Here is a 26,875-nt window from a genome sequence, read left to right as displayed (position 1 = left end):
GTGGATGGGGTATCTGGGTGCCTATTCCTAACAATGCACACTGCAGCACCCACCTGAGTGGGGCATGGCCTTGTAAGGCTCGCCTGCTGCTCCTGGCCCGCCTATGGCAACCAGCTACTAGCGAGAGGAAAAAAATCGGAAAGAAAGCACACACAAAGGCATTACAATACATGCTGGGTTTCCATGGTAAAATGAAGGAACACAGGAAAAAAAGAGAGAGACATCCACCAATAAAAGCCATGATTCAGAACCTTTAAGGCTGGGTGTAGGGCATAACAGCTCATACACAAGCAAACAAGAACAAAGTAACACGCTGATTTACAGACTCTTTCATGATCAGAAACACACACATGTACAATAAAGTCTCCCAGCATGAAGTGTTGTTAAAACTTATCCTTGTGAACCCTGGTGGGAGGCTTTTTTAGGCTCTATGGGGGCAGGGCGGTAATAAGGAGGGGGGGTTAGACTGTCCATTTGCCTTTTATAGCTGCCCACTCCGAAAAGAGAATAAGAAAAGGAGATCTGAGACAGACTGACCACTGGACGCGCAAATATGCAAATACGCACATAAACAGACACAGAGGGTGCAGGCATGAGGCTGTTCTGCAGTTTTCAACCCCAGAGGCACACAAGTGTGTTTTGAGCATTTGGGGTTCATTAAAGTGCAACAGCACTGACGTGGTCTTTGTTTTTATATCAAGTTGAATGTTTCAGGAATTCACAACAAGTGGGACATGTTCAGCTAAAAATATTAAAAAGAATGGTTAGAAGAGAAAAAGTGTATTCTGTGTGTTAACAAGTAAAAGGGTAATTCAGCTGCTTTTCTCTCCATGCACTCAGGATTGAAAGAGGACAAGAGAGGGAGAGTGTATATAAACCCAAGAGAGCGCTACAGAGGGAGACAGAGGGGGAGAGCTTTAGACTGGCTTTTCTCTGCTGTGCCTTTCAGCTCCTCTCTCACTGTAGAAGAGGCGTGTCCATGGACCGGTATAAAGTCCAAAGCTACTCGTGTTGAGCCATTCTCAGGAGCGAGTCCTTTGCACTGCACACCAGCAAGAGGAGGAAACTGCAGCTGTGACTTAAAACGCTGCCTATTGATGACCTGTTTTGCATTTGGACACTTGTAGACCAGATTCTTTTCCTGGTGCTTCATTGAAGGGTGGACGAACCTGTGGACTCAAAGGGACAGTGGGACTCACCTGAACAAAGTGTTGGATAATCCTGCCGGCAAGTGTTCCTTCCAGCATAACAAAAACTACTTCTTATTACCATTACACTCGTCAGCCAAGCAGATCAAAAGCAAGCTCCAATTTCTGCTCTGTGAAACTGAATCAGAGGAACAGAGTGGCAATACAGCAAAGGCATTGTGCCCGTGCAGTAGAAACACTAACCAGCTGAAAATATCAAAGCCCATCCTGGACAAAGCTTTCGTCTCAGACCTCCTTTGTTGGTCTGAACTCTGCTGTTGAAGTGAGAAAAAGCTACACCACACTTAGAGGTGAGGAGAAGCAAAGAGGACCATACAAAAGGGCAAAGGATTGTGTGCAGGTGCCGGGGCTGCCATGGTGCAAGGACGTGGCGTGGCAGTTGCCCCGTCCTGCTGGGGCCTTTGGGCATTGGGCACCCTGTCGCTGGCGGCGCTGTGCTTGTCTGACACGGCTATCCGCTGCCCGGTGTGCTCTGATGAAAGGCTAGCTGCCTGTCGTCTACCAGAGGGCTGTGAAGAGACAGTGAGGGAGCCCGGCTGTGGCTGCTGCCCCACCTGCGCCCTGCCCAAAGGGGCTCACTGCGGCGTCTACTCTCCAAGATGTGGAACGGGCCTCCGCTGCTACCCACCGCGTGGCGTAGAGAGGCCACTACACTCGCTGATGCACGGCCAGGGGGTGTGCATGGATGAGAGGGAGGTGGAGGAGAACTCAGGTGAGAGTACTGGGTCAAGGTCTTGACCTCTTTACACAGCACACTTTTCCTGGTATTGTTTGACAGTCTCACTCACAGCAAGTATCCAATATCTCTGTACGCAGCTGTGTGTCATAACAAAAAGAGGTAACCAGATCTACAAACTCGGACTGGCATCTTTGTGTCCCATTCACGCCATGTACCCCGGCAGACCAGAATACTTTCTGTCTCTGCTTCCTGGGTCTTACCTGAGCCAGGCAGGGTCAGAGTTGGAGGGGGGCAGGGGGTGACAATGTGCTGCTTGTTTACCCTAATCTCAGCTAAGCTCTGAACCAGAGCGTGCACACACACCAGCTCCTCACGCATGGCCTGATGGGAGAGCACACACAGTCCCTCTGCTGTCTTGTGGCTGCTCACTGAGAAAAGGGCCCCGCTGTAAGACGCAAAGCAGGCTTCAGAGAGGAAAGCGCTGGGGTGATAGCTGGGGTGGGTGTGTGAGTGCGTGCTGTGTAAGTATGCACTCAGCATGACTGTGTGGCATGCAACTTATTACCTGTTCCTGGAGAGGAATCATGCGGCTGGTTAATGCAGATTCCCAGCAACTCTTGGGCCTGCAATTTCTTTATCATGTTAAGCTGGGATCCTGCAGGTACTCGTGCAGTGCAGGCAGTGAAATGCATTGTAGTTGTACTGAATATGTGTTACAGTCTGCGTGTGTAAGAGAGAGTGTGTATTTGTAATGGGAGGAGGTAATAAAAGCTGCTGTATGAAATGACTGTAATGGAGTGTGGCCAGTCTGGGGCTATTAGAGCTCTCTGCAATCAGTAATTCACTTGGTTCTCTTTCATGGACGCCCCCACTCCTCCTCCTCCTCCTGCTGCTGCTGCTGCAGAACTCTTCTTTTGCTGTCAATGTCTCTATCACACTCTTTTTTATTCTCCTCTTCTTTGCTGAATTCATTTTGCAAGGCGGAAAGTCTGCTTCCACTTTCACACATGGATGTCTAATGCTGGATGTGCGATCTGCATATCCAGTTCCAGTTCACTGCTTTGACGTTCACTTCTTCCTACCGAGGAAACTGTTTCCCATGTTTGTCTTCCTCTGCTCTCCTCAAAGGGAGTGGTGTTGATTTCATTACGCCGTATGAGACAATTGTTATAATGTGTCGCAGACAAGGTGGTTTGTTCATTTGTTCCAAATTATCAACTAACTGGATCACCACTGCTACACTGAGCTCAGGCTCCCAGACAGTAAATGGTAATGGCAGGAGGCTATCTGCTAGCGCCAGAACACCAAAGATTTGGATCAGCTCAGCCAATATAAAACTCCCCGGACGCTCATCTTCATGCAGCATCTGTTTCCCCTGGCCCTGGGTGCACCGCCCCCTCCCAGCTCTAATAAGCCTTAGAGCGCATCGCCCACCGTGTCCAGCTCCTTCATGAGGATGAGCTCATCGGCACTCATTTTGCCAGAGCTGAAATGAGAGCCTTCTGCTCTGTGTGCAGGGCCAGCATAGGTTAGAGCGGCACATAGCATGACTAAATGGAATCAGAAAGAAGAGGAAAGCTGTTTAGACCAAGATTAACATGGAGGGATGTTCTCCCTGAACATTATTTCTGCTCTTTGATCATGTCTTGTCTGATCAGCTGTCTTAGAATTGGGTTATAGTGCACTGGGGGGAGTCTTTTTCTCCAGGGCGGAGCAGTAGTGGATGGAACATTTTGGAAAGTTCATGAGTTTTGTTTTTGGTGTTCTGTAATATGAGCGGCGAGTTTTGTTTGACTCCACACTCCTTCTCACCCCCGGAGTCTGTCATAACAAAGCAGGGAAGCTCTGCCCAATAAATCTCACTGTAAATCAATTCTTCTGGGCAGCAGCTCAGATCTGCTATATAAGAATGTTCAGTGTAAACAAATGGCAGCAGAGAGACAATCAGAAAGGCGAGGGGGTTGGGGCGAGGGGGGCAAAAGAGCAACTCCAGTCACAGGCAGGAGATCTCTTTGTGGCACATTCACCATCCTTATGCATTATTAAACAAGGGGGTGCATCTCCTGAATACACGTCTGACACTGCCCCACTCCTAGCAACAGTGAACATGCTAGATAAAAATAGAAGAGGGTTTTTAAAAAGCAAGAGAATTCATAATGAAAGGCTCATGGGATGGAGGCAGATCTCATCAGTCCAATGAATGGGTCTCCGGCTAATAGTTAGACTTGCACTGCGGCATCATAATGCTCACTGAGATAAGTAAAGATAATGCACTGAATTTGGACTGAAGTCTATTTTCTTTGCCGTACTTCCCTCAAAAATGCATCAACCTTCAGGCTATTCCTGAACCAAATTTCCATAGCAACAACAAGCACTGCTCGGCATCTTATGTCAAGGTCTGAGACAGCTCTCATGCATCTTAATATCCCGTTCTTAGAAACTGTCTCTATCCTAATACTTGGAATAAATCGCTGTGCATGTGTTGGCATCCACTCTTTCATTCCTGCCGGGTCTGGCCGAGTGTCGTATTCAAATGCTTCCCCTCTGACAGTGAAACAGATATTATGTACAAACTGATACAGATGTCAGATATGTAAAGTCCTACACCTACAGGCTCTGAGCGAGCTGCATGAATGAAGCTGTCTCTGGAGCCAGACTCAGTGCAATTTACTGTGACGCACACAGGTCTTTATGAAAGCAGCATGCTAACCCAGATTCTCCTGTGAGCCAGGACTCTACGGCACGTTTAGGGAACTGATGGATGTGGATGTATTTACAGGGTGCCAAAAGAGGATTTTCCAAAACCCTCTATCCGCAGATGTCCCTTAATGTTGTGTATTTGCTTTCTTTGGGTCGTGCAGCACATTTGTACAGCTGGGGCTCTTGTGCAGGAGTAAATGTGATTAGCTAATTGTTGTTCTCCATTGGACAGGGACCCCCCTCTAGTGTTGGAGCTGGGAGATAAAACATAAACTGTCCCACAGTGTCCTGGCTTCGAATAAGACTTAATCTAAGGAGAGCAGCGAAGCCTTGAGGGCTGAGATTTTTTATGTGAAGCTATTTATCTAAACTAAGCATAAATCTGCTTCTCAGTACCATGATTAACTGTTTTTTTCTGTTAACATGTTCATTTTATAAACAGTGGTCATCATGCCTTTCATAAAAAAAAAATCATATATGTAACATCACCTCACTACCTGAGACAAGTGCTGCAATTTTAATTTCCTCTCCTTGCACTTTAACCCAGAATTCTGATTCTGTACATAAATTAACAAGAACCTCCAGTCAAAATCAAGTTAATGATGTAACTAAAATAGTTTGACCTAATTCACTGCAGCTGCAGGTTTCCCTCTATTCATAGATCCGTTCAGTAGTAACAGCGCATCAACATGTGACGGATGGCTGAGATTATCCAAGCACACCAAGACAGAATTTACTCACAAATCCTCAAGGTAATAATTCCTAAAGACAATAAGGGACTGAGTCCAGAACACGGAGTACAGATGACTTTGTACCTTCAGTTTGAACTGTCGGAACTAAATAAACATTTCTTTGACCATAATTCTATCAGGATGAAAAATAAGACTGCCTTCTGAAAACAGAACATATTCTGAATCTCTGAGGACACAGTGAATGTGGGAAAAACCTCAGACTGCTATAAAGTTTCCAAAACACGTTTGATTTTCATCATGCACTGCCACGTTTTGATCCAAAAGATTTTTGTCAGAGTAAAGGATAATGTTTGTCCTGATGATGATCCATCTGGAACAGCTTCACTGTGCTTCCTTGTTGTTTTTCTGTCTCTGAGCTTCACCTTTGTGCATGTGTGTATGTTATAGCTTGCTTAGAGACAACAGCAAAGCTTCAGGACAAAAGGTGACAGTTTTCGTTATGTGTTTCTGTATCTGAAAGAGAATTACTAAGCCGGTGCGGCCAAGGATGACAGAGATTACACAGCAGTACTAAGGCAGCCATCAGAGCTCACATTTTGGATTCAAACTGTATTAAAACTAGGGATTGACCAATTATTGGCCTGGCCAATTGATGAGGCAGATATTTTGCATTTGGCAAATTATCAGTATCAGTATTTTATTTACTGAAAATTGATAAAGTTAATTAATCGAAAGGTGCACCTCCTTGCTTCCACTGCAAAGTGTGTGTTCCCCTCTGGCTCTGAAGTCTCAGCAAATGTCCTGTATACAACACAATCTGATTGGCTGGATGTAACATGTATGCTAGCTGATCAACACTTAAGCCAGGGTTAGGATACCACTGACACAATAAGTGTATGGCATCACTTCCTGTTTTCCTGCTTCCTCTGTTACTTTGTGACATCTCTTTTTCTGATAGGCCTTGGGCTATATATTTTTTAATTTAGATTATTATAATATATTTTACTTTTGCCTAAGTACATTTTGTAACTCATAATAAATCTATATTGGATCCAAATATCGGTAATTGGTTTCAAGAACTACTACTAGTTAATGAACCCAGTTTTTGCTTTGTTTTACACAACAAAATTACTTCTCAAAGATTCAAAAAACACCCAGAAAATATAGCTCCAAACCCCACTAGAGCAGAAGAACACCTACATTTTTACAGTAAACATTTCAGAAAAACTACACATAGCCTAACAGAGGTCAAAAGCATTGCCTTAAACCTGCAGTTTTTCTCTAGGCCAGCAGGAAGAGACTCCAATGGTTGGAGAAAGTCTTGTTTTATGTAAATCTAAGTTTTCTCCCATTAATCACGAAGTGTATCTTGTAAATTACAGTGATTATTAAATCTTATATACATAAAAAATTGTATGCTTTGCCAGATTAACTGATCGACCAGGATGGAGGCATAACAATCTGCTATCGTGTCTGAATATAATTGTAGCAGAAAAGGGCAAATCCATTAAACACAAGGCTTGACAGTCCGGGGGCTAAAAGCAGTAAGTGAAATATTAAATTTTAAAACACTGTACGAGAATTGAAGCCAAAAGTAGGAAATATAGAGGGGTTATGACAAAAATATGATTTTTAGATCAAGCAATCACCATGGTGAAAAAGTAACTTTCAAAATTCCTTTATATCATCAGAATACATAAAACAATCCTGATGTCTAAGCAAGCTGACTATGCCAAAACAAAGCTAAACCTTTAAAGTGCAAACATCAAAAAGCAATCGAGATTTTTTTCATTTTTGAATAGAAATACTCCAAATCTAGATAACGGTTAAGCTTTGTAGAGCACAGTGGTTGGCTAGTGTTTCAATTAACAGTCTAATTGTAGTGTAGTATTGTGTGCATTTCTTAAAGCCAATACACATTACCTGTCAAGGGGCATTCATTACATATTCACACTAGGCTCAGTTACCCCTGACTGTACACAAGCACACTTGTGTCAGGATTGAGAAATGAGCGGGCCAGTCAGCATCATTTTAAGAGAACCATGCAGTAGCTACATGCGGTGTTTAGTTGCACTTGAAGCAGGTAGCTCGGATGTAGCTATATAGCAGCAGTTTTATCAGAACTGGACTACATTTCTTTATTTAAAAGAGCAAACCACAGCTCAGAGCACTTTACATGACAGAAATGATGTTTTAACTCTTCTTCAGATCTGCTTCAGCATGAGTTTGCAATTGTTATAGACAGGGTTTAGTTGTACTGAGAGCTGTAGATATTGGCTACTGCCTGCATATATTATAGTGGCAGTTTTATCAGAACTGGGCCACATTTATTTATCAACACAGGAGCAAAGAATCATGCTGAAAGCTTTTCTTCACAGAAAAGATCATTTTCCCTCTTCTCTCAACCTGCTTCAGCATGGGTTTGCAATTGTTACATTCCTGGGTTTGGTTGTATTGCAAGTCAGTAGCAATGACTACCTCTGGTAAAGCTTTTAGCTTGGATGTAGCTTTAGCAGCAATTTTAATCAGATCTGGACAGCCTTTCTTTGTTTACAGAGGAGCAAAGACACACTGCAGCTCTTTTTGGTACAGAAGACGTGTTTGCATTTCTCTAAACCTGCCTCAGCATGACTTTTATCCACCAATGAGCTCAACATTTGTTACCAATCACAGTGCCTGCTGGCCAAGCTGCCTTTGTGTTGGGGCTTTGATTGGCCCGTCAAATGTGACAGACAGAACATTTTTCCGATCCCCTTCAGAGAACTTTTTGATAAGTCCTGCCCATCCCAAACACTTTGTATGGGAGGTTTCCCAAATAAATGTGAAATACCATATCCCATGCAATGGATATATGGAACAGTTTATCTGGCATGTCAGGTTACACGAATATGTTGCCACGTTGTTATAGTAGTATGACACACAGTTTACAAGATGTGAGTCTCACAGTGTCAGCACAATGGAGAAATTCACAGACAACTTCACAGCAGTTTTGATCACTTTTTGGCTTTTTTTCGAGTCACTGTGGTCAGACACAGCCCTCTAACACTGCCATTGATTGTTGAGAAGAACCAACCATGCTTGTGCAATCACATCATGCTGTAGCACACCTTTTTCACCTGTGCTAGGGCCATGAAAGTGTACAATGCCTGAACGCTGTGTATAGTATTCACACTGGGTAAACAAACTGGACTTTAGTGCTTAAGCCTGCTTGGGCATGGTAAGGACTACTGAGTGTGAGAGCACCCTAAGTGTTTTCCTTTTCTTGAAGCATAGATAACCCCTAAAGCAAAGATTAGACAAAGTAGGCTGCTGCTACTCTCACCAGATAAATTATTGCTTCTTTTTGATAACTTTGAAGTGGCAAAAGAAGTATAGGTACATGCAGCATGTGTCCCTAAAGTTAGAATAACCTCAACAACCCTTTATCTGTTACACTGGCTACTTTTGGAAATTGTGGTGTAATTCAAAATGTTCTTAAAAAGACAACACATCACCTCTAATCATTAACAAGTTCATAGAAATCCGCTTCCTGGGAAACTATGTTGTTATACTTTTGCAGCTCTCAGTGTTGACTAATAAAATTAAATAAAAAATAGCCAATTATCCTGAAAGATTGCCAGTGGTTTTGTAGAAGACGATTCCCCTGAGAAGTTGAGTTTTTTTCGAACCGTCATAAAAGCACAATCTTCTCTGACAAGGAGAACAGCAAAACTGCAAAGATTAGAAGCCACTCTTGGCAGATGTGATGGAGTTACATTTTGTAATCCCACTGTTTGTAAAACATAAATGAATTAGATGACAGAACAGAAATGGCTCCAGCTGAGACAAAGTCCTCAGTAATGGATCTGATCCCACTGCGCTTAACTAAACTGTCACACGTTGTAAATAAGAGGGATATATTTGTACTTAAAATGTCAGTAAAACTGATTGCAACATTATTTTTGCTATTTTATTACTTTTGCTATTGTAATTTGGATAACTGTTCCCTTATTTTCTACAAATACAGATGACAGATGATATAAAGAGCTATTAAAGAGGAAAAAAAGACATCTGCAGAGAATTTGTTTAAGTTTCAAACTGTTATTTTGTAATCAAAATTGGTAAGAAAGTAGATAAACTTGAACTCCTTGCATCTGTCTAAACAAACTTCCCAAACTTCACCAGTTTGCGATAGTTCTGAACATAAACCATTTGTTGATGTTGTCAAATTATTGCAGCTAACTTGACTGTGGAGCTCTGAAACAGTGATGTAATAGTAGTACCTTTGTCTGACATTTTAAAGAGCAGGGACACTGATCTTATTGCTGGATTTAACTTGCCAGTTTTACAGCCAGATTGCACAAGACAAAAACTGCCCTCTCATGCAGCTCACCCTAAACATTATGTGCATGTGTGAAATCACTGTAATGCAGTTTTCACAATGCACACCTGAACATTTCTAGAAAGTTTCAGGCAGACTGCCCCTGAAAAATCTTGAATTGGTTGTTAACAATGCACCTCACAGTGGATGACTATGTCTGTCACGCAAAGACAGGGGTTGGGGTCTCAGGAGGTGAGACATGATGTAAAAGAACAATGTGAAAAGGGAAGATGATAACCTTTGCCTTTGGTGCTACATGTAATTTGATGTGGTTAGAAGAACATACCAGCAAGAAGAAAACAAAATAAAACAGTGCACTACATGCAGAGCTGCAAAGATTGTGCAATGGCTGGTATATAAAATTATCATCATTCCCTCTCACCCAGTGGCACAGAATTTTTCTGAATTCCTGAGCATGGGAAAAGTTTGTTGTGAGGAACAAATCCGGGGGTGAAAAATTCCTGCATTTGCATTCAAAAATTCAGCTTAACCCAAAAATCCTGAAAATGTTAGGAGATTTGTGTATGTGTGAACACACTATTGCTATTATACAATTCTTTGTTAGGGTGATCTAAGATTAATGGACAGTGTCTCATGTCGTGGTCTGTTTTGGCTTCAACCCCAGATTTAAAGTAGTAGAAACCACAGGAAAAAACTCCATCAGACTTGTTGAGCAAATATTTGTCTTAGGAGGATATTTGGCTTTTAGGGTTTCGAGTTCAGTTCAGTTTAAAGCCACTGATGGTGAAATATGACGATGATGATGCTCCCCTTATTGATTTTCTGTACAGGGCATAGAATTTCTCATAGTTTTAAGTTATGTAATGTAAAATTGCATTGGTGTTTGGTGTGAGGCAGAATTTATCACAAAAAAATCAATGCCAGTCAAGCATGCTGCTCACTGATAATATTAAAGTTGGGATGCCTGATATTGGTGTCAGCAGATATTAGCGTAAAAAGAAAAATATCGGTTTTTGAAGATATCAACATTATTGCTGATATTTCCATCAGCATATATGGACAGTAAATTTCAGCCGTATGTACTAACAAATTAGTGGAGTTTTAGGCTGGACCAATACACCTAAGTCAGTTGAGGTCTTTTTATTTATGTAACCTCATTCTTTAAACTTTAAAACGTGATGATTGGACAAAATTTCATTTTTGTATTCACCCTAAAACCTTGAAGTGTGTTCAAAGGACTGACGTTTTAGGTCTGTAAAACATTTAAAATCAGTATCGATATCAGTATCAGCTAAAATGAATCCGTAAATAGCATATCAAAGTGACGCTTAAAAGTCTGGTGGTGAGTTTGAGGAACCCCCTTTCAAGCTGAAGTGGAGCAGCAAATATTTAAAAAAAAACATGACGGATTTAGCTATTCTTTATGCACTGAAAATTTTAGTCTACATATTGCACCTCTACATGATAGTTATTTGGGTTTTGGTCTGTTGGTTCATAAAGAGAGCTGAAGTTGGTAGATATAATTTTAGGCTTTTTATAAAGAGAACTTAGTCTGATAATATTAACAGTATCTAACACCAATAAAGAGACGTTTTAATGTCTTAAAAGGACCCCATTTGTTAAGTTTATCTATTAATTAAGACCATTCCTGGTTCTTTGTATGATTCTTTGTTTATACAGGTCTTTTTCTTTGTTGTGCACCTGTGACTTTCTATGTACTGCATATTAGCTCCTTGACTGATAATTCTCTGAAAGAGTTTATATTTCAAAAGCCAAGAGCTGCTTATCCAAATCATACAAAACCGCACAGAGAAGTGGCAACTTCCTCCATGGAAAACAGCAATGGTAGCAAACAGGACATGCCACCTCTGACCCACTTTTGATCACTTGGCTCACCCTGTGAAAGAGGGTGGAATTGAAAAACTGTGAACCGACACAAGAGGAGAAAGAACAACTTGGAACAAAGGGAAACAGCTGAAAGCCTGTTGGCTCTGATGGAAGAAAGTGCTGATGAGCAAGGCTTAACAGCAACAAGACTAAAAATACAAACAGCCAAGAGACACTTCCCCCCCAGACAAGCCAAGCAAAGCAAGATAACTGTCTATAAAGTTAAACCGCTCAAGTCCTGACCAAGTTTAAAAAAGGTGTAACCTAGTACTAGGTGTAAACTAGTACAGAAAAGAAAAACTGAATACCTTCGTATTGCAGACCTAAGAAAAGACGGCAGACTGCACTTGATAAAGCAGGCTACTGACCTACCTTCATTGTCTCACTGCCAACTGCAATTAACTGGATGCTTGGCAATTGCCATAGATATAAACCAGAGCTCAGGCCTGGTTCAATGATCAGAGTGAGAATAGTTACAACCTGCAGTTTAGAGTACTTTGATTCCAGTGCCAATCTGTAAAATGCCATGGGTTATGAGCTGAAAGCAGAGAGCGCTGCCAAGTCTTACAAGCCACAGGTGAAAGGCAGCATGCAGGCACACAAAGAAAGACACACATCCTTTAATCCTCCATTTTTGCCTATCTTGTGCCCCCCCCCCCCCCCACTACACAGCGCACACACACAGATCCAGTTGTGCCCATTTGTGACAGTGCAAATACCCTCTAACAACCTCCATCTGGCAAAGGCAGAGGTTGTTGTGGAGGGGTGGAGGATGAAGAGGGAGGGGAGCATTTCCTCAGGAAGCAGCTGGCTGCCTGCAGGGCCACTGAGCTGCAGGATTATAGGGATGTAAAGGTGAATGTGGCACCGACCACAATGTACAGATGGAAGCAGAACAGGGGTGGTATGGTTTAAAAAAAGCCTCAGAGCTCATGGCATGGCTGCAGTGGTGCAGCAGCAGTTGAAAAGTACCAGGGTGAGAGCTGAGGTACAGATTACCCCCCAGAGCGCCAACACAGTGCTGTGTCCTTGAGGTTAACCTGGCCTCGTTTTTAGCCCACATCTCACCATGTTCAGCTGGATAGGATGTTGTGCAGAAGGACATGGAGGAGAGGAAGAGCAGTTCTGTATATGACAGGGCAGCAAAAATGAATGTGCCCTCAATTTTTCCCATAAAATTAAAATTTGACTTACAAACATTAAAAATGCTACTCATATTTTTGACCAGCAGTTTGTGAAACTGCTTGAAACACAGGTGTAGCAGTGGGGGAAAGTGTGACTGGTTACAAAGGACCCCACTGGAAGGGGCCCTCATTGAGCCTGAAACACACAGTCTGGTATTTGTTTGATTTGTTGCTCCTTCAGACATAACTGTAACATTAAAATTAAAATTGGCCAACCAAATAAGTGATGCCATTCACAAACAAGCTGTATCTGTCCATCTATCCAGTCTTCTGTATGAACAGGAGTTGTTTTCTTTAATACTCATTCTTATGAGTAAATAGAATAAAGGGGGACCTTTTCTCCAAGCCACTAGGCCACTGACACACCACACACAGAGAATTAATGCTTGATGATATGACATAATGTTGTACTAGGGGGTGTTGACAGACCAACCAGTGTGCAGATTTCAGCTGGTTGGACAACCTTTTCAGAGAGACAGGATATTTCGAAAAAAAAGTATGCAAGATTTTCATCAATTTAAAAAGTATAATTTGAGTATAATACACACACACCCATTGATCATAAATCTAAACTTTGGCTTATTTAAATGCAAAGTATGTAGATTCCTCTGCCAGGTGGCTTGATATCAAAACAATAACAAAACATGACAAGTCCAGACCCCCTCTGCTTACCTCCACTGTTTACTTCTTGTTTTGAATTAAGGACTCTACAAAAAACAGCACCATGTACAGTTATTTACTAGACAGTAAACTAATGTTATGGTTTCATACATGAACTTCACACAATTAGGGAGAAAAGCTGTTAAAAGTGGCCTTCCAGGTTCACAATGTGAGCTGCAGTCCAGGAAGGGCATTTTAATCAGTTTTTGTCACCCATTACAGGACATTATAATCCATGAAACCAAAAGGCGTCCCAAAGGAAGTTCAATGTTACAGAGTTGAGTTCTGGCAATTTCGTCTATGTGGACCCCAGGAAGAGCTGTTATTTAATTGTAAAGATCAACTCTCAACAATTGGCAGAGAATAGCTGTGGTCCATTACAACTCAGAAAAAAACATGAATGAGATGCAGCTAGTAGTAGTGCCCAGTAGCAGTTCCTATGAATTATGTAGCAGTCTTTAACATAAGATCCAATGTTATCATGACAGCTACCATAACAGGACACGCTCTTCTCACACTTATAAAACTTAAGAATTTCTCTGGTTTAGAAAACTATTAGAAATAACAGTAATAATGTAAAAACTTAGCTAAAAAACAGAATGGGAGCAGTAATTTTTAAAATCAATTTAGACATTACAATGCAAAAAATCCTACATATGGTAGCGTTAATAAAAGCCGAAAGTGGTACCACATACAGAGCTGTTTGGGAGCCAAAAGAGCAGCTCTCATAGCTGAGCTGAGTCAAATGATGCCGATACTTGTTTGAATAGCACAGCAACAAAGTCCTTGGTACCCAGTAGTGGGTCATTTGTTTTTAATTGCCAAAAATTGCTCACAGACATTGCACATACCATTGGTAGTATTGCATTTCTGTTGCCAACATTTTTGTATAATTTTATCAGGATTGTGCTAGCAAGTTTCAGTGAACTAACCTTGCAAGCAGATGGACTGGCCCGGTTCCATGTCTGTCATCAGACAGATTCATCTTGCAGTGAGCATCATTTGAGAAGAATAGGGCAGTAGCTACAGGCGTGTTGCAGTTTTATCAGAGCTGGACCACATCTTTAAGAAAAGAGCAAAGAACTGCACAGAAAGCTTTTCATGGCAGAGATATTTTTGCTTTTCTCCCAACATGCTTCAGTGAAGCCTTATGTAGCTACTGTTTCTATTATATCTGGACAGTATTTCTTTATTAAAAGAGGAGAAAAGAACCACACTGAAAGATGAGAGATGATTTTGCATTTGTAAAAATGCCATGGCATCAGTTTTATCCACCAACTTGTTCCACAGTTTGAAAACTACAACAGCGCAGGCCTGCTGAGCTCATGTACAACTAGCTGTGCATGTCTACTACCTAACTTTGTCGTATCGCTCTGATTGGTCCATACTGAATGAAACAAAAAGAACATTTTTCCAATCATCTCCAGAGAATTTCTTGAAAAGTCCAGCCCTTCCCAAACAAAAAATATATCCTATGCAACAATGGATATATGAAACAGTCCATCTGGCATGTCATGTTATCAATGAACTCCATTCTTTAAAGGTCAACACAGTTGTTCGCGTTGATCATCAAAATAAAGATGTTCTGTTCAGCACCTCGACAAATTTGAAAGTCTGACGTTAGCTGAATATCAATCAAAGTCTTCAAGAAACATCTGAAGTCCTGTCACTATGTTTAACTACCATTTCACCTAAAGCTGGATGTCAGTCAGCTTTTGGTATTGTGAGCTTTAGTTGGCAGCAGTTTAGCTTGCAGCCTCATGACAGCTTTCTTTAGAGCTTGTATCTGGTTTTATCTACAGCTTTGTTTGCTTTGAAGAAGAAGATATTTTTCTCCCAGGAAATCTCATGAAAGATAAACACTGAAGGATTTTTATGGGGCAGTTTGATTACAGCCTTCCATTCTGTTCTTCATTAATTACTCTGCATAAAATGATGCAGAAAGAAACATGAATAAAATGTGAGTTGTTTTTGGGTGTGCTTGACTGAGGATTTGAATCTTTAACCTTTATAGAGCAGGCCTAGTGCATTTTTCTTCTCATAGTTGAATTAGGAAACTAAAACATTATTCCCTCCTTCCTCCAGCAATGGAGAGGCAGGATGAGATCATCCCCGAGCACCCAAACAACAGCAATATCCGGTGCAGTCCACAGGACAAGCGCTGCATACAGAAGACCCTCGCACGCCACCCTCCGAAATCCACAAATCAGAGGAGCAATACAGCCAGGGAGGAGACCAAGGCGGCACTGGTGAGAGAAACCATCTTTTGACATCTTTATCAGTTCTACAGAAAATGAAAAACCCAAGCATTCCCTCTATGCAGCGCATTCCTCCACCCCAGCAGGTGTTTTATATTAGGGCTTTATAGTTCCAAAGCCACAAGGGTAACAGTCATGTAATAAATTGTACAATTAGTTATTTACAGACCGTAACATTTAATGGCTGTCTTGAAAAATAAAGTACAGGTGCACATTGACATCAATGTGCAATTAGCTCTTCTTTAAGGGCAAAATCAGGATCCAAACATCCTTTAAAATAGCAAAAGTGAAGTTTGACCGTTTTTTGGTACATTAATTTAACACAAAAATGTGTTACATGGTAGCATAGCAATGGGCACATAAAAAAAAAACATACAGAATGTGTTTCTACTTACTTGTGACGACCACCTGGGAGGGTTCAGGGTCACCACACATTTTCCATGACATAATACTAGGGAGGCACTATATTGGATTTTTACCATTATCTGATATGTCAATATTTTCATTTTCATTTGAGCTGATACTGATTTATAGCTCAGACCTAAAACTTCAGTCCTTAAAACACACACTTTAAAATCTGAGGACAAACAAGTTAACAAACTTCAGTCCTTAAAATACACTTAAATGTGAAAGAATAATGATGAACACAGAAAAAAATTCAATGATTTTCTGGGATTGGGAGGGTCTGGACCCCCTGTCCCCCCTGTGATATCTGTGCATGGCTAAATAAAAAGTAGATTTTTTTTTTTTTTTTTTACTGGGCAGAAGTGAATCTGTTCTGCTCTCAAACATGACAGAAAATACTGGCATAGTAAGATTGTTACACCAAAGGAAAGTGATGAATAGAACATCCACATTGGCTACAATGTTATTCTAAACATTGATTTTCTCTGACTGTTCCTCTGTAATAAATATGTCATTACAAAATAGAGAATATATTTTAATAAGAGTTAATAAAGTTTTAGAAAGCCAACCCCAGGAAGAAGTTCAGATGGCTTTCTCTCTAGCGTTGCAGAGCAATCAGCTACCTTGTTATTTTAAACACCTGTATCAGCTTTAGGATTCACAATCAGTGCATCTCTAAATGTTTGCTTTTCACTTTTGGTCAAACTCGGTTAAAATTTATTTTCTGTAACAACGATTTGGTTAGTCTGGACATTACACTCTAGTGCAGTGATGTCCAAGATATGGTCCAGGGGCCAAATGTGGCCCACGACCAATTTTTTATTGGCCTGCAGCAAATTCTTATCATAAATAAAAGACAGCCCACATTAGAACATTAAGGCTTGCGCTTGACTGTAATTTACTTTGTAATTTCAGCACAATGTGGAGCTACCATGCTAATTCTGCAAACAAACATTCTGACAAGAAGAATTCATTGATGTTTTTTAACCAACTCGATTGAGACAACACTGTAAATGGTAAAAATGTTGTGATTTCTAACACAAGGATGGATTATGGTAGCAAATAGCAGCACCAACAGCATTCAAAGGACAGAGCCAGTGATAGCCAGGGCCAACCAGGGCCCCCTGAAATCTGATTGGCCGCCCCCACATCCTTAAATTTGGCCTTGTCATCCATAATCTAGCCATTCTAAGCATACTCAGTCACTAAGCATGTCTTAACCTACATTTTTTAGTTTTACTAACTTTGACATCCTTAAGGTCAGATAAAAAAGTGGCCCCACCACCCTTCTATATTTCTGTATGTGGCCCTCACTGAAAAGTTTGGACACCCCTGCTCTACTAGTTAAGATTAACATTATTTCTCTGTGATACAACAAACTAATGGCTCACTAGTTTCAATGTAGGGTTTAATGTGGACTTTACACCAAAACTCAAGATAAAAGGTATGCATAGATGTTGCACAGGCCAGAGGAACTCACTTTAGTTGGCTTCCTTTAACAGACACCTTGTGTGTTAAAATAAGAATATAATTTTTTTGTATTCACATGTTTAGATGTTTCAGATGTTTTCATTTAACATTCCTGAACAACTGAAATGACATTTTAACCTACACCTACAGCACAGGTTTGACGTCAGCTGTTCTGAGTATTATCTGAGTATTACATTGTAAAATAAGTCATTTTTCATGTCTTTGCATACATCTGCTTCTGGAACACTAATGAATAAATATTTTGTCGTCCTGCAGGCTCCATGTCGTGCTGAGCTACAGAGGGCATTGGACAGATTGGCATCAAACAGCCGCACACATGATGATCTCTTCACAATCCCCATTCCCAACTGTGACAAGAATGGAGATTTCCATCCAAAACAGGTCTGTGGGTTCAAGTACATTAACACACACACACTATTATGAGCTTTACTGGATTACTGTCAGAGCAGACCACTCTGGCCATGTGTACTGGTGAACTGTGAATCTTAATTTTGAAGCCAAAACAAATAAAAATGCCTGTCTTTAGATTCCAAACGCTTTCTTTCAAACCACATCAGCAAATTTCTGGGCCAAAACACTAAACAGCCTGCAGCCGAGGAAATATCATCTAACTTGTTCAAGATCAACATGAAAGACTGTTGTGGTAAAGCCAAGATCTTATTTTCCAAGCTCACATTAAAAAGTTATTTTCTTCAGAAATTAACAGTTGCTGCGTGTGTAAGGTGGTTCCCCTAAATTGTTGGACAATAATCCCCTTTCTGCTATGATGGATGCAATTAGCTTTGGATGCAGTTACTTGTTTGACTTTGTTACATTGAGCAACACTGCAGATAAGAGTGGGAGAATGAGAGAGCCTAGAAACAGAGATAAGACTGCTCTCCGAGCCATGCATGCAATCAAAGCAACAGATACAGAGTGAGTGATAAAAGGAAATGCAGCCGTCATCAAGAGTCTGAGTTATGTTGGTTGTGTAACGTGGTTAAAGTTTCTCTGTCTGGGCGCATTCACAGGCATCTGTTTACTGTTTAACCAAAAGTACACTGAGATAAAACCTTTTGGGAAGTAAAACACAGGTCATGAGGGGCAACTGGGAATTGTTTCATGGCTGAGTTGCTCTGGGATTCTTAAATGGGCTTGGGGGCTTTCTAAAATTGTGAATAATTGGAGGAAAAGTGCAAAATCACGCAACAAATGTGGTTTAATAAAAATGCTTTGTGGTTCAAAGAATGAAGTTCAACATTAGACTGTTACATAGCCAAACACTTCAACATTATTTAGAAGTTCAAATCTCTATGCTTTTCATTTGCTGAATGAGTAAGCACAGTTGTCTTTGAACCTGAGGCCCTGTGATTACATCTCTTCAAAGTAGTCTCAGGAATTGGAAATTTGTGAAGAAGAATACAACCTGCATTCATCATCAAGCTACGCTCATCCACCAAAGAGCACAGACTGAAGTGGTTTAAAGTTATTTCAGGCTGAACAAAGATAGTGAAACTTCAAAAGTAAGAGCAAATTTCATGGAAAAATAACCAAATAACATCCACAAGCAAGAGTGCTATTTGGATCTCAGATACAGTAAGTCCAAAAACTAAACAGTTTAAAGAGCTTTTAAAGTTGGATCAGATGTTGTCTTGGAGAGAAACAGCCCCATCAACAGAGCATTAACTACTCTATCAAGGTAATAAAACTACTCTATAAACATTTTTTACCACTATGATGTGTGGCAACCTGCTCCATAAAAAGACCTGGACGTATAGATACTTTATTTTGAAAGTCAAGCCGATGCAGAAGCAGTGGTGAATTTCAGTTGGTGCTCATTCTGCTGTTCTGCCCTCCAGCAGCAAATGAGGGAAGTAGGAGTCTCTCCAGTCGCCACAATAATTTCACCGGCTAGTTGCTCAATTTTCAGTGTGCAGTTTGGTGCAGATAATGAATTTTAGGTTTCACAGTCCTGGGGTGGAAAATTACCTACTGCTAAAGACACATAAGAATGGTAAGAGTGACCTAAAACATTAAGTTGCAAGCAGCGAAAAAAGTGACAAAACAGTAGAGGCATAAAGGTTTCTCCTAAGAAGCACTCGAAATAAAGTCATCTGAACTAATTTTAACGTAAAACTACAAGCGCTTTAAACAAAGTTATGTGATCAAAATTAGGGATGTTCCGATGCCATTTTTTCCTTCCCTATTCGATACCGAAACCAATACCAAGGTGCTGGGCCTTAGCAGATACCAAGTACTAATCTCATACCAGTGTGACCTTTTTTTTTTTTTTTTAAGATTTATTTTTGGGCATTTTTGTGCCTTTATTAGATAGTGGAGGACAGTGGATAGAGTTGGAAACAGGGTCAAGAGTGGGGGAGAGACATGCGGCAAAGGGCCCCAGGCCGCCCGCGCACATGGGGAGCGCCCCCAACCACTAGGACACCTGCTCCCCACCAGTGTGAACTTTTTGGACTAACTGTGCAGACTAGGAAATTTTTTTATATCTATTTTTGACTCATACCATGGCTCAACAAATAGAATCATAATATACAGCATCTCTGTGACCATAAAATTGTTTTTCTGCTGATTATTGATTATTATTTTACCCCTAAATATTAAAATAGCAATAATGAAGGGGGGTGCATCACAGGCTCTCTCTCTCCTTTATGCTGTACTCAGGCAGCATGACTTGATTACAGGACAGCCTGCAACTGGCTGACAGACCCAAACAAATATGATGGTCAGCATTCGGGCTAATAATAAATGATCATAATTTGATTAAAGTGGTTAAAAAGATGTTCAGTGCCGGTATTACTGGTGTGGATCCAATTATTAAAGTCCCCAAAAGTCACACGAATTCCAGACTCACTGAAAATGCTGCCACAAGGAATTCAAAGGCATCAATAGCTTCAATGGGAAGACACAATGGCTAGCTTCAACAGGAAAAACAAGTAAGAGGCAACAATTTATGTTTGAAGAGTTATTTAACTTTTGTTAAACTGTGTCATGTTTTGTCATGTAAGACAGCGCCGGTCTGGATGGCATTTTAACGATCACATTAAGAGAAAAAACTGTCACGCAGCCACCATTCTTTGCTGCTGCAGTGGGTCCTTTGGTTCTTCTATGCTGCTCTGAAAATGGTAGCCTGTGCATGCAGTGTTTTCCAGCAGCGAAGAAGAATTGGTTTCCAGTTTACAGCGCTAATATTTAGTATGGCTAAACGAAGCAAAATATAAATCTAAACCAAACGGTATTGGCTTGGTGCATAAACTCATGTACTGGCCAATACCAATACCTGCATTATAAGCAGTATCGGACTTATTTCCAATACTGGTATTGGAATAGGAACACCCCTAATCAAATTAATGTCTAACTATCAGAAAACTTGCAGCTTCCTTGGGTAATATCATAATATTTGCAGCATGATACCAAAATTGAAACTCTTGATATGCCTGTATTGATCGACCGCTAATCAAGTCCAACCTGTGACTCCTTTCTAGCATGCCACTCCCCAACTCTACCTGCTCTCCTGTCTCTTTAATAAAAGAATAAAATCCCCCAAAATATCTTTTTAAAATGTAATGGTTGATCTGACCTGACACCTCTAGTTATCTATCACCAAAACTGATCACCTGTGGTTAATACTCTGTCTGCAGGTAAGAGAAGCATTGTGTGTTGTGTATCATAACTTTAAAGGCTAACAGCAAGCAAATGAGTAGTAAGCACAAGCATTGTAAATCAAATTAAACCAAAATGCAGGCGGCTATTGACTTGAAAAAGATTAGACAACTTCTCTGCTGCTGCTATGGGTCTGCATCCTACTTGACTCAAACAGCCATAGTATGATCCCCAAAACTTTGTAAAAGTTCTCTTAGACAAAAATATTAATACTATGTTAAAACCTGTGTTAATATCAGCGATATAGAGCTAGTTTACTGGCTAAACAGTACATTGTGGTTTTCCTACTTCAAGAAAATCAAATTGAGGCTTTTTTCAGAATACTGTAAACTCAAAATATGTAACCATAATACTCTCTATATATTTCATGCCCACAGTGTCATCCTGCACGGGACGGCCAGCGTGGAAAGTGCTGGTGTGTGGACCAGAAGACGGGCTTGAGGCTGCCAGGCCCGCTGGAGCTTCGAGGGGAACTGGACTGCCACCAGTTAATGACTGCTACACTGAGGGATTGAGGAGTGAAGAGTGGAGAGGAGGTGCAGGACCAGCTTAACTCTACTGGTGCTTATTAGTAGAACTACATGCGGAAAGGACTTCGCTCTAAAGCCTCGACTCACCTGAGGCCAGTGGTACTAGAGCTTGTGCAACAAAAAGGAAACCATTGATTTGAGTTCTTTTGCCATTATGTTTCTGTGTGTGAGAGTATGTGATCTCTGAGTCTTTTGAGCACTTGTTGTGTATTGTTTCGACCATATGAACTTAAGACTGGCGCTTTGAAGTAACAGGTGGCAGACAAAGATCTTCCACAGTGGTAGTTGTGATCTTTGTTAGAGAGCAAATGTGTTGTTTTCTCTAGTCTAATTTCAGTATTGTTGAAATGAAAAAAAAAAAACAAAAAAAAAAAACAAAACATAATTCTCACCAGATAATCAAGACCTGAGATACAACAGGAGCCGTAAGCATTTGCTTTAGCTGTTTCTGGAGCACTATTGATTGTTTTGTAATAACAGCATCAGGACAATCCAGACAGATTAATCATTAAAGGGTTGTGTACTAGCTTTTCACAAAATGTGTGTAATTGGTTTAAATGTGTGGGTCTTATTGTACTGCCAGGTATGTATAAACCCTACCCATGAGGTTAGTAGGTTTAAACAAACCACAAAATGTGTATGCAAACATAAAGAGTAGTGGCATGTGGGTAGCAATAAAAGATCAAGAGAAAAAAAATAAAGAATGAGGGGTGACTAATAAAAAAGACAAAATCTGCAATGAGTCCCCAAATCATAAACATTTCACAACATCATGAGCAAAAAAGAAGAGAGGAATGTTTGCAACATTAGAATAGATTTTCTTCATCACCCGTGGTATACTCTGCATCCTCTCCTCTCTCTCTCTCGAGCATTGTGTACTGGCAGTGTAGCTGGGCCAGAACCTCTGTACAATGCAGATAGGGTAATCTTATTTCGCCAGCTGGTGCAAAGATGCCAATGTGGCTCTTGTGTTTGTATGAATATTCTCAATCCTACAGGATTTCTTTCCAAACCGACTGTTCTGCAAAACTTTGGAGGTGCTATATACTCATTGTGCCAAAATATGTAACAAAACAAAAGATGGCTCCTGCACTTTTTGGGCATTGTTTAGGAGAAGAGATGAATATTTTTCAAGGAAAGGAAATGAGCAATTGACATCAGCAAGTTAGGGTCACATATATGTGTGATCATCTCCAAAGCTACTGAGAATGGCGTTTCATGTGTGGCTCTAATTTTGTTGTTTAAATATTCAGCTAAAACCCTGCATTGTCTTTGCATTGCAACTACTTTGGACTGGAAAATATTCTGTTTACCAGTAAAATTTAGGTTTAATACATTTGAAATACACAAGCAGAGAGTGAAGCAATCATTTGTGATGACTGGGCTTAAGTTGAGCTTAACATAAAGAAAGATAGTACGGTGGTTAAAAAAAAGTAAGACTTTCCTCTGTTAACCTGAAAATGCTGGTTCTCATTTAATCCAATGTAGGCCATCAAGCTAATAATTAAGGAGTGTTCAATCAGGGCAAGAAACACAGAAAATATTTTATATACTGTTACTGTAGGAAATGCTGGCATTATTCTCAAAGCAATTTGATTGTACTGGTGTTGTGATTTATGATTTCAGGGCAGAGTAGCCGGTTTAAGCTAACACTGGTGTGTGTCACAACCACAGCCTGCTTTATTTGTCCCATGAAAGCTTTTTCTATCACTGACTTATTTTTGGTTCTCTAGTGGAGAACAATAAAGAGACTTTAAACTTTTGCAAAGAGTCAAGATATTCTCGTAGAAAATAACATCTAAGGTAAACTCAATAGGGATGCATGGTTTTGGATTTTGCTGATTTCTGACATGCTGATATTTTCAAACTCATTTTAGTTCTTACCTATATGTGCACATCTTTTATACTGTCAAGACCACCATGTGTCTCCAGTGCAAAGATAGGCTGAGTCGAGCAAAGCTGAGAAAAGAGCAGGGGAGTATTCAGTCAGGTAGTTGTTTTACATTTAGGGCTTTATTCAACCACCTATACTTGATGGTACAGTTGTACATTTTGCCAGTGTTTAAGGCCAATAAAATAATTTCTACTGCCAATATGTCAGGCCAATATATTGTCCATAAATTTCGGCAGAAATGTTCATATCTGCCAATGCCCTATTTGACCTTTTAAGCTAATATCTACTGATACTGATATCATGCCAATAATTTTATGCACCCTTAAAACTTACATTATTTGGGGTGTGTAGATTATAAAGTAGTTATATCAGATGTATTGACCATTGAAAATAAAAAGATGAATATGCATTTGACCTCAAAGTTAATAATGCTTTAAATATGATTATTGGAGTACAAAAAGGTGTTCAATCTTCTCTAAATAAAAACAGAAAAGTGCCATAAAAACAATCACTCAAAATTCCCCATATTTAATTTGGTTTGATTTTTTTCTAAGTGTCTTAAAACATAAAAATTCTAGTTCTAGTACACCAACTGAACGTAAAAGTAGGCGTAGTTTCTTGGATTTAAGCGAGTAGAGCCAATGAACCTAAAATCTGCATTTTCTCTCATGGGCAAAAAGGGACAAAGGAACGCCATAAAAAATAATCTAGATTATAAAATTAAGCCATTTCTTAACTCTCCAGTCTTCTTTTAATCCTACAGCTATAGAAATATTGTAAGTGTGGGGAGAAAGAGTGAAAATAACATGCATTAAACAGTGTCAGGACCAGGACTCAAACCCGCGACCAGTAGGAATGACATGGACCTTAGCCTCTGTACATAAGGTGCCTGCTCTACCAGCTGGGTTAGAACAGCACCCAGACCCACTTATCCTTTAAATCAAATCATAAACATTAAACTCATTAGTTTATGGTGTCTTTATGGTGTACATGACTACATTAAAGACTTCTACAATAGTATAATAAATGCATCGTTTGTCAATAATGTCTTTTCTTTTGGGGTATATAGTACAGCAGGGTAAAGTCCAGGGAATTACTAACTGGGACTGACAGTAGTAAGGCTTATCTGTACTTCCTAGAAAAACAGCCACTTCTGTCTTTAAAAAACATGACTGCAACAGCCAAAGGTGTTCCAAATTCAATGGCAGATACCTTGGTGGTTACGTACACTTCTCATATACCGTCTACTGGAAAGTCAAATGGTCTTCTTGCACAGTGGCTCTCATTTGTTTATTGTGCAAGCTAAACCATACAGTCTTCGGCAGGGAAACGCTGATGCCCTTTCATGGTAATACCAACCCTGCTAACGGAGGAAAGATGATATGGGCCAGCTCACAGCATGAATCTGAATAAAAATACTCAAAGTATGAGGAAGAGAGAGAATTTAAAGAGTCCTCCTTTTTTCTATTTTTGCACATAAAATCTTGGATTTTGTTTTTTAAGGGAAGTTTTTTTTATATATATAATTTTGCTACTTACTTATTAGACTCAAATAATAAAAAACAGCCTTGTTTTACAGTTAGGTTATAATGTAAGTAGTATAATTAAACTGCTGAAGCCAAGGGTCAATTTATAAACTTTGATTACTCATAATATGATGGCTAATCCTTATTGTAATTCAAAAGGAAATTATTCCAAAAGGTTTTTACTAAAACACAGAAGGATGGTGAGAGAATGACATTGTTAGAAACTCAGTGCTAGAGCTAAGAGGCCAAATATCCTAAAAAGAGTTCCAAAGACTAATGACTTGGACATTTTAGAGCTAATTCAGTGAACCGTATAAACATGAAATGTTTCAGCAAAATCTCATCTAATCATTTATTAATGGCGTGTTTAAATAAAGATTTTTTTTCTGTCATATAATTTTACCTTTAAAAGGAGATGGTGAAGGGATTGGCTTTGATTTTGTAAAGGCCTTCTAACTACATAAACTGTGTATTTAAGACATAGTGCATTGCTTGATCTCTAACTTTGCTGTACTTAACTGTAATTGCATTTCTAGGAAAAAGACTGTTCCTTTTTGCTTTTGATATTACATATTAATGTATAGAAGATATGAAGTAATTTTTGCATGCATACAAACTGACTGGGGCTGGAAATATTTGAGGTCTTGTGTATCTGTCCAGTACAGGACCATTATACTCGAACACTGAGGTGATCAAAGAACTGAAATATAGAGTTTTACACTTAAATGATCAGTTACATTGTAAATGTTTTCCCTTACAAAATGTACACATTGTAATACAACAATTAAAACACTTTAGAAATTACAGTGTTGTTGCTGTTCTTGCTGTTATCAATAGGGATGAGCATCAAAATCCAGTACCAACACATTCAAAACCTACTGGACCAAATTACAACACAGAAAGTTATGGTTCATTTCAATATCCTGCCACCCCAATGCAGCCCCCTGCCCCCAAATGAAAGGCAAGAAATATGTAATGGAGTGTTTATGATTTATGCGTTAAGTTACACTGGTTTCATTTTCTTAGCCCATGTTTGACTAGCATCTTTAAAGATATTTCTGCGAATCATTTACAATGTCTAGACAGCTTTTATTCTCCCACTGACGTTCAACACACTATTTATCTCTCGACAGTATTGATTCAGGCACTGTTTAGGCACACAAGAAGTATCAATTTTGCACCGGTATCAGAAAAAATCCAAACAATACCCAACCCTAGTTATCAATAGTAACATAAGTTCTTGAACTGGATGTTGGAGCTTATCCCAGATATGTTGGTGCTAGCATATACGTAAGTCAACAAGGCACATGAAGATCCAGACAAAATCTAGTGAATTTCTGAGATTTACTGGTAATAAACCTTTTCTGTGAGAGCCTTGCACCAATTATCCAACAATGACAAGAGACACAGGAGGCTGTTCTCTTACAGAAACTAGAAATATGTCCTTTCCTTTCATGGCTTAGCCATCTTCAGGTTGCATTTTGAAGATATGTCGAAGAAGTCCCCACGTACCTGTATATGTGATGTATGAGTCAAAGGAGGACAAGGCCTACAAAAGTTCAAAGAAGCTGATATTTGGCTATTTTATTGAAACACACAACATTTGGCTCTAACCAACCTTCATCAGGAAGAGTAGGATAGAACTCTATAAGTTGCTGTTTGCACCAAGGCATGTTTATGTACGAGGGGAACAATGTTGTGGTGAATTCTTGCATATTCCTTCATTTATATGCATGTATAAAAAAAAATGTAAATAAAAATGTAAATAAGCAGGTGCACC

General features: G+C 39.9%; 1 protein-coding gene across 1 annotated transcript; it reads left to right on the top strand.

Annotated features, from left to right (window-relative positions):
• The first annotated feature begins 1,034 nt into the window (after positions 1–1,034).
• Positions 1,035–25,899, top strand: LOC121508015 (insulin-like growth factor-binding protein 4). The gene is made up of 4 exons (XM_041784476.1): positions 1,035–1,920; positions 15,417–15,580; positions 17,741–17,866; positions 21,523–25,899. Exons 1-4 carry the CDS (start codon positions 1,563–1,565, stop codon positions 21,658–21,660), a joined length of 786 nt encoding a protein of 261 aa, XP_041640410.1. The 5' UTR covers positions 1,035–1,562; the 3' UTR covers positions 21,661–25,899.
• The last annotated feature ends 976 nt before the right edge of the window (positions 25,900–26,875 follow it).

The sequence above is a fragment of the Cheilinus undulatus genome, linkage group 4 (genome assembly GCF_018320785.1).
Source record: "Cheilinus undulatus linkage group 4, ASM1832078v1, whole genome shotgun sequence".
In the NCBI taxonomy this organism is placed as follows: Eukaryota; Metazoa; Chordata; class Actinopteri; order Labriformes; family Labridae; genus Cheilinus; species Cheilinus undulatus.
The sequence above is the reverse complement of the archived record's forward strand: the minus strand, read 5'-3'. Positions and strand labels throughout refer to the sequence as shown.

Coding starts and splice junctions, on each gene's coding strand:
- LOC121508015 (XM_041784476.1), top strand. CDS start 1,563: ATGGTGCAAGGACGTGGCGTGGCAGTTGCCCCGTCCTGCTGGGGCCTT. Junction 1,921..15,416: donor GGAGGTGGAGGAGAACTCAG/GTGAGAGTACTG, acceptor TCCTTCCTCCAG/CAATGGAGAGGCAGGATGAG. Junction 15,581..17,740: donor AGGAGACCAAGGCGGCACTG/GTGAGAGAAACC, acceptor GTCGTCCTGCAG/GCTCCATGTCGTGCTGAGCT.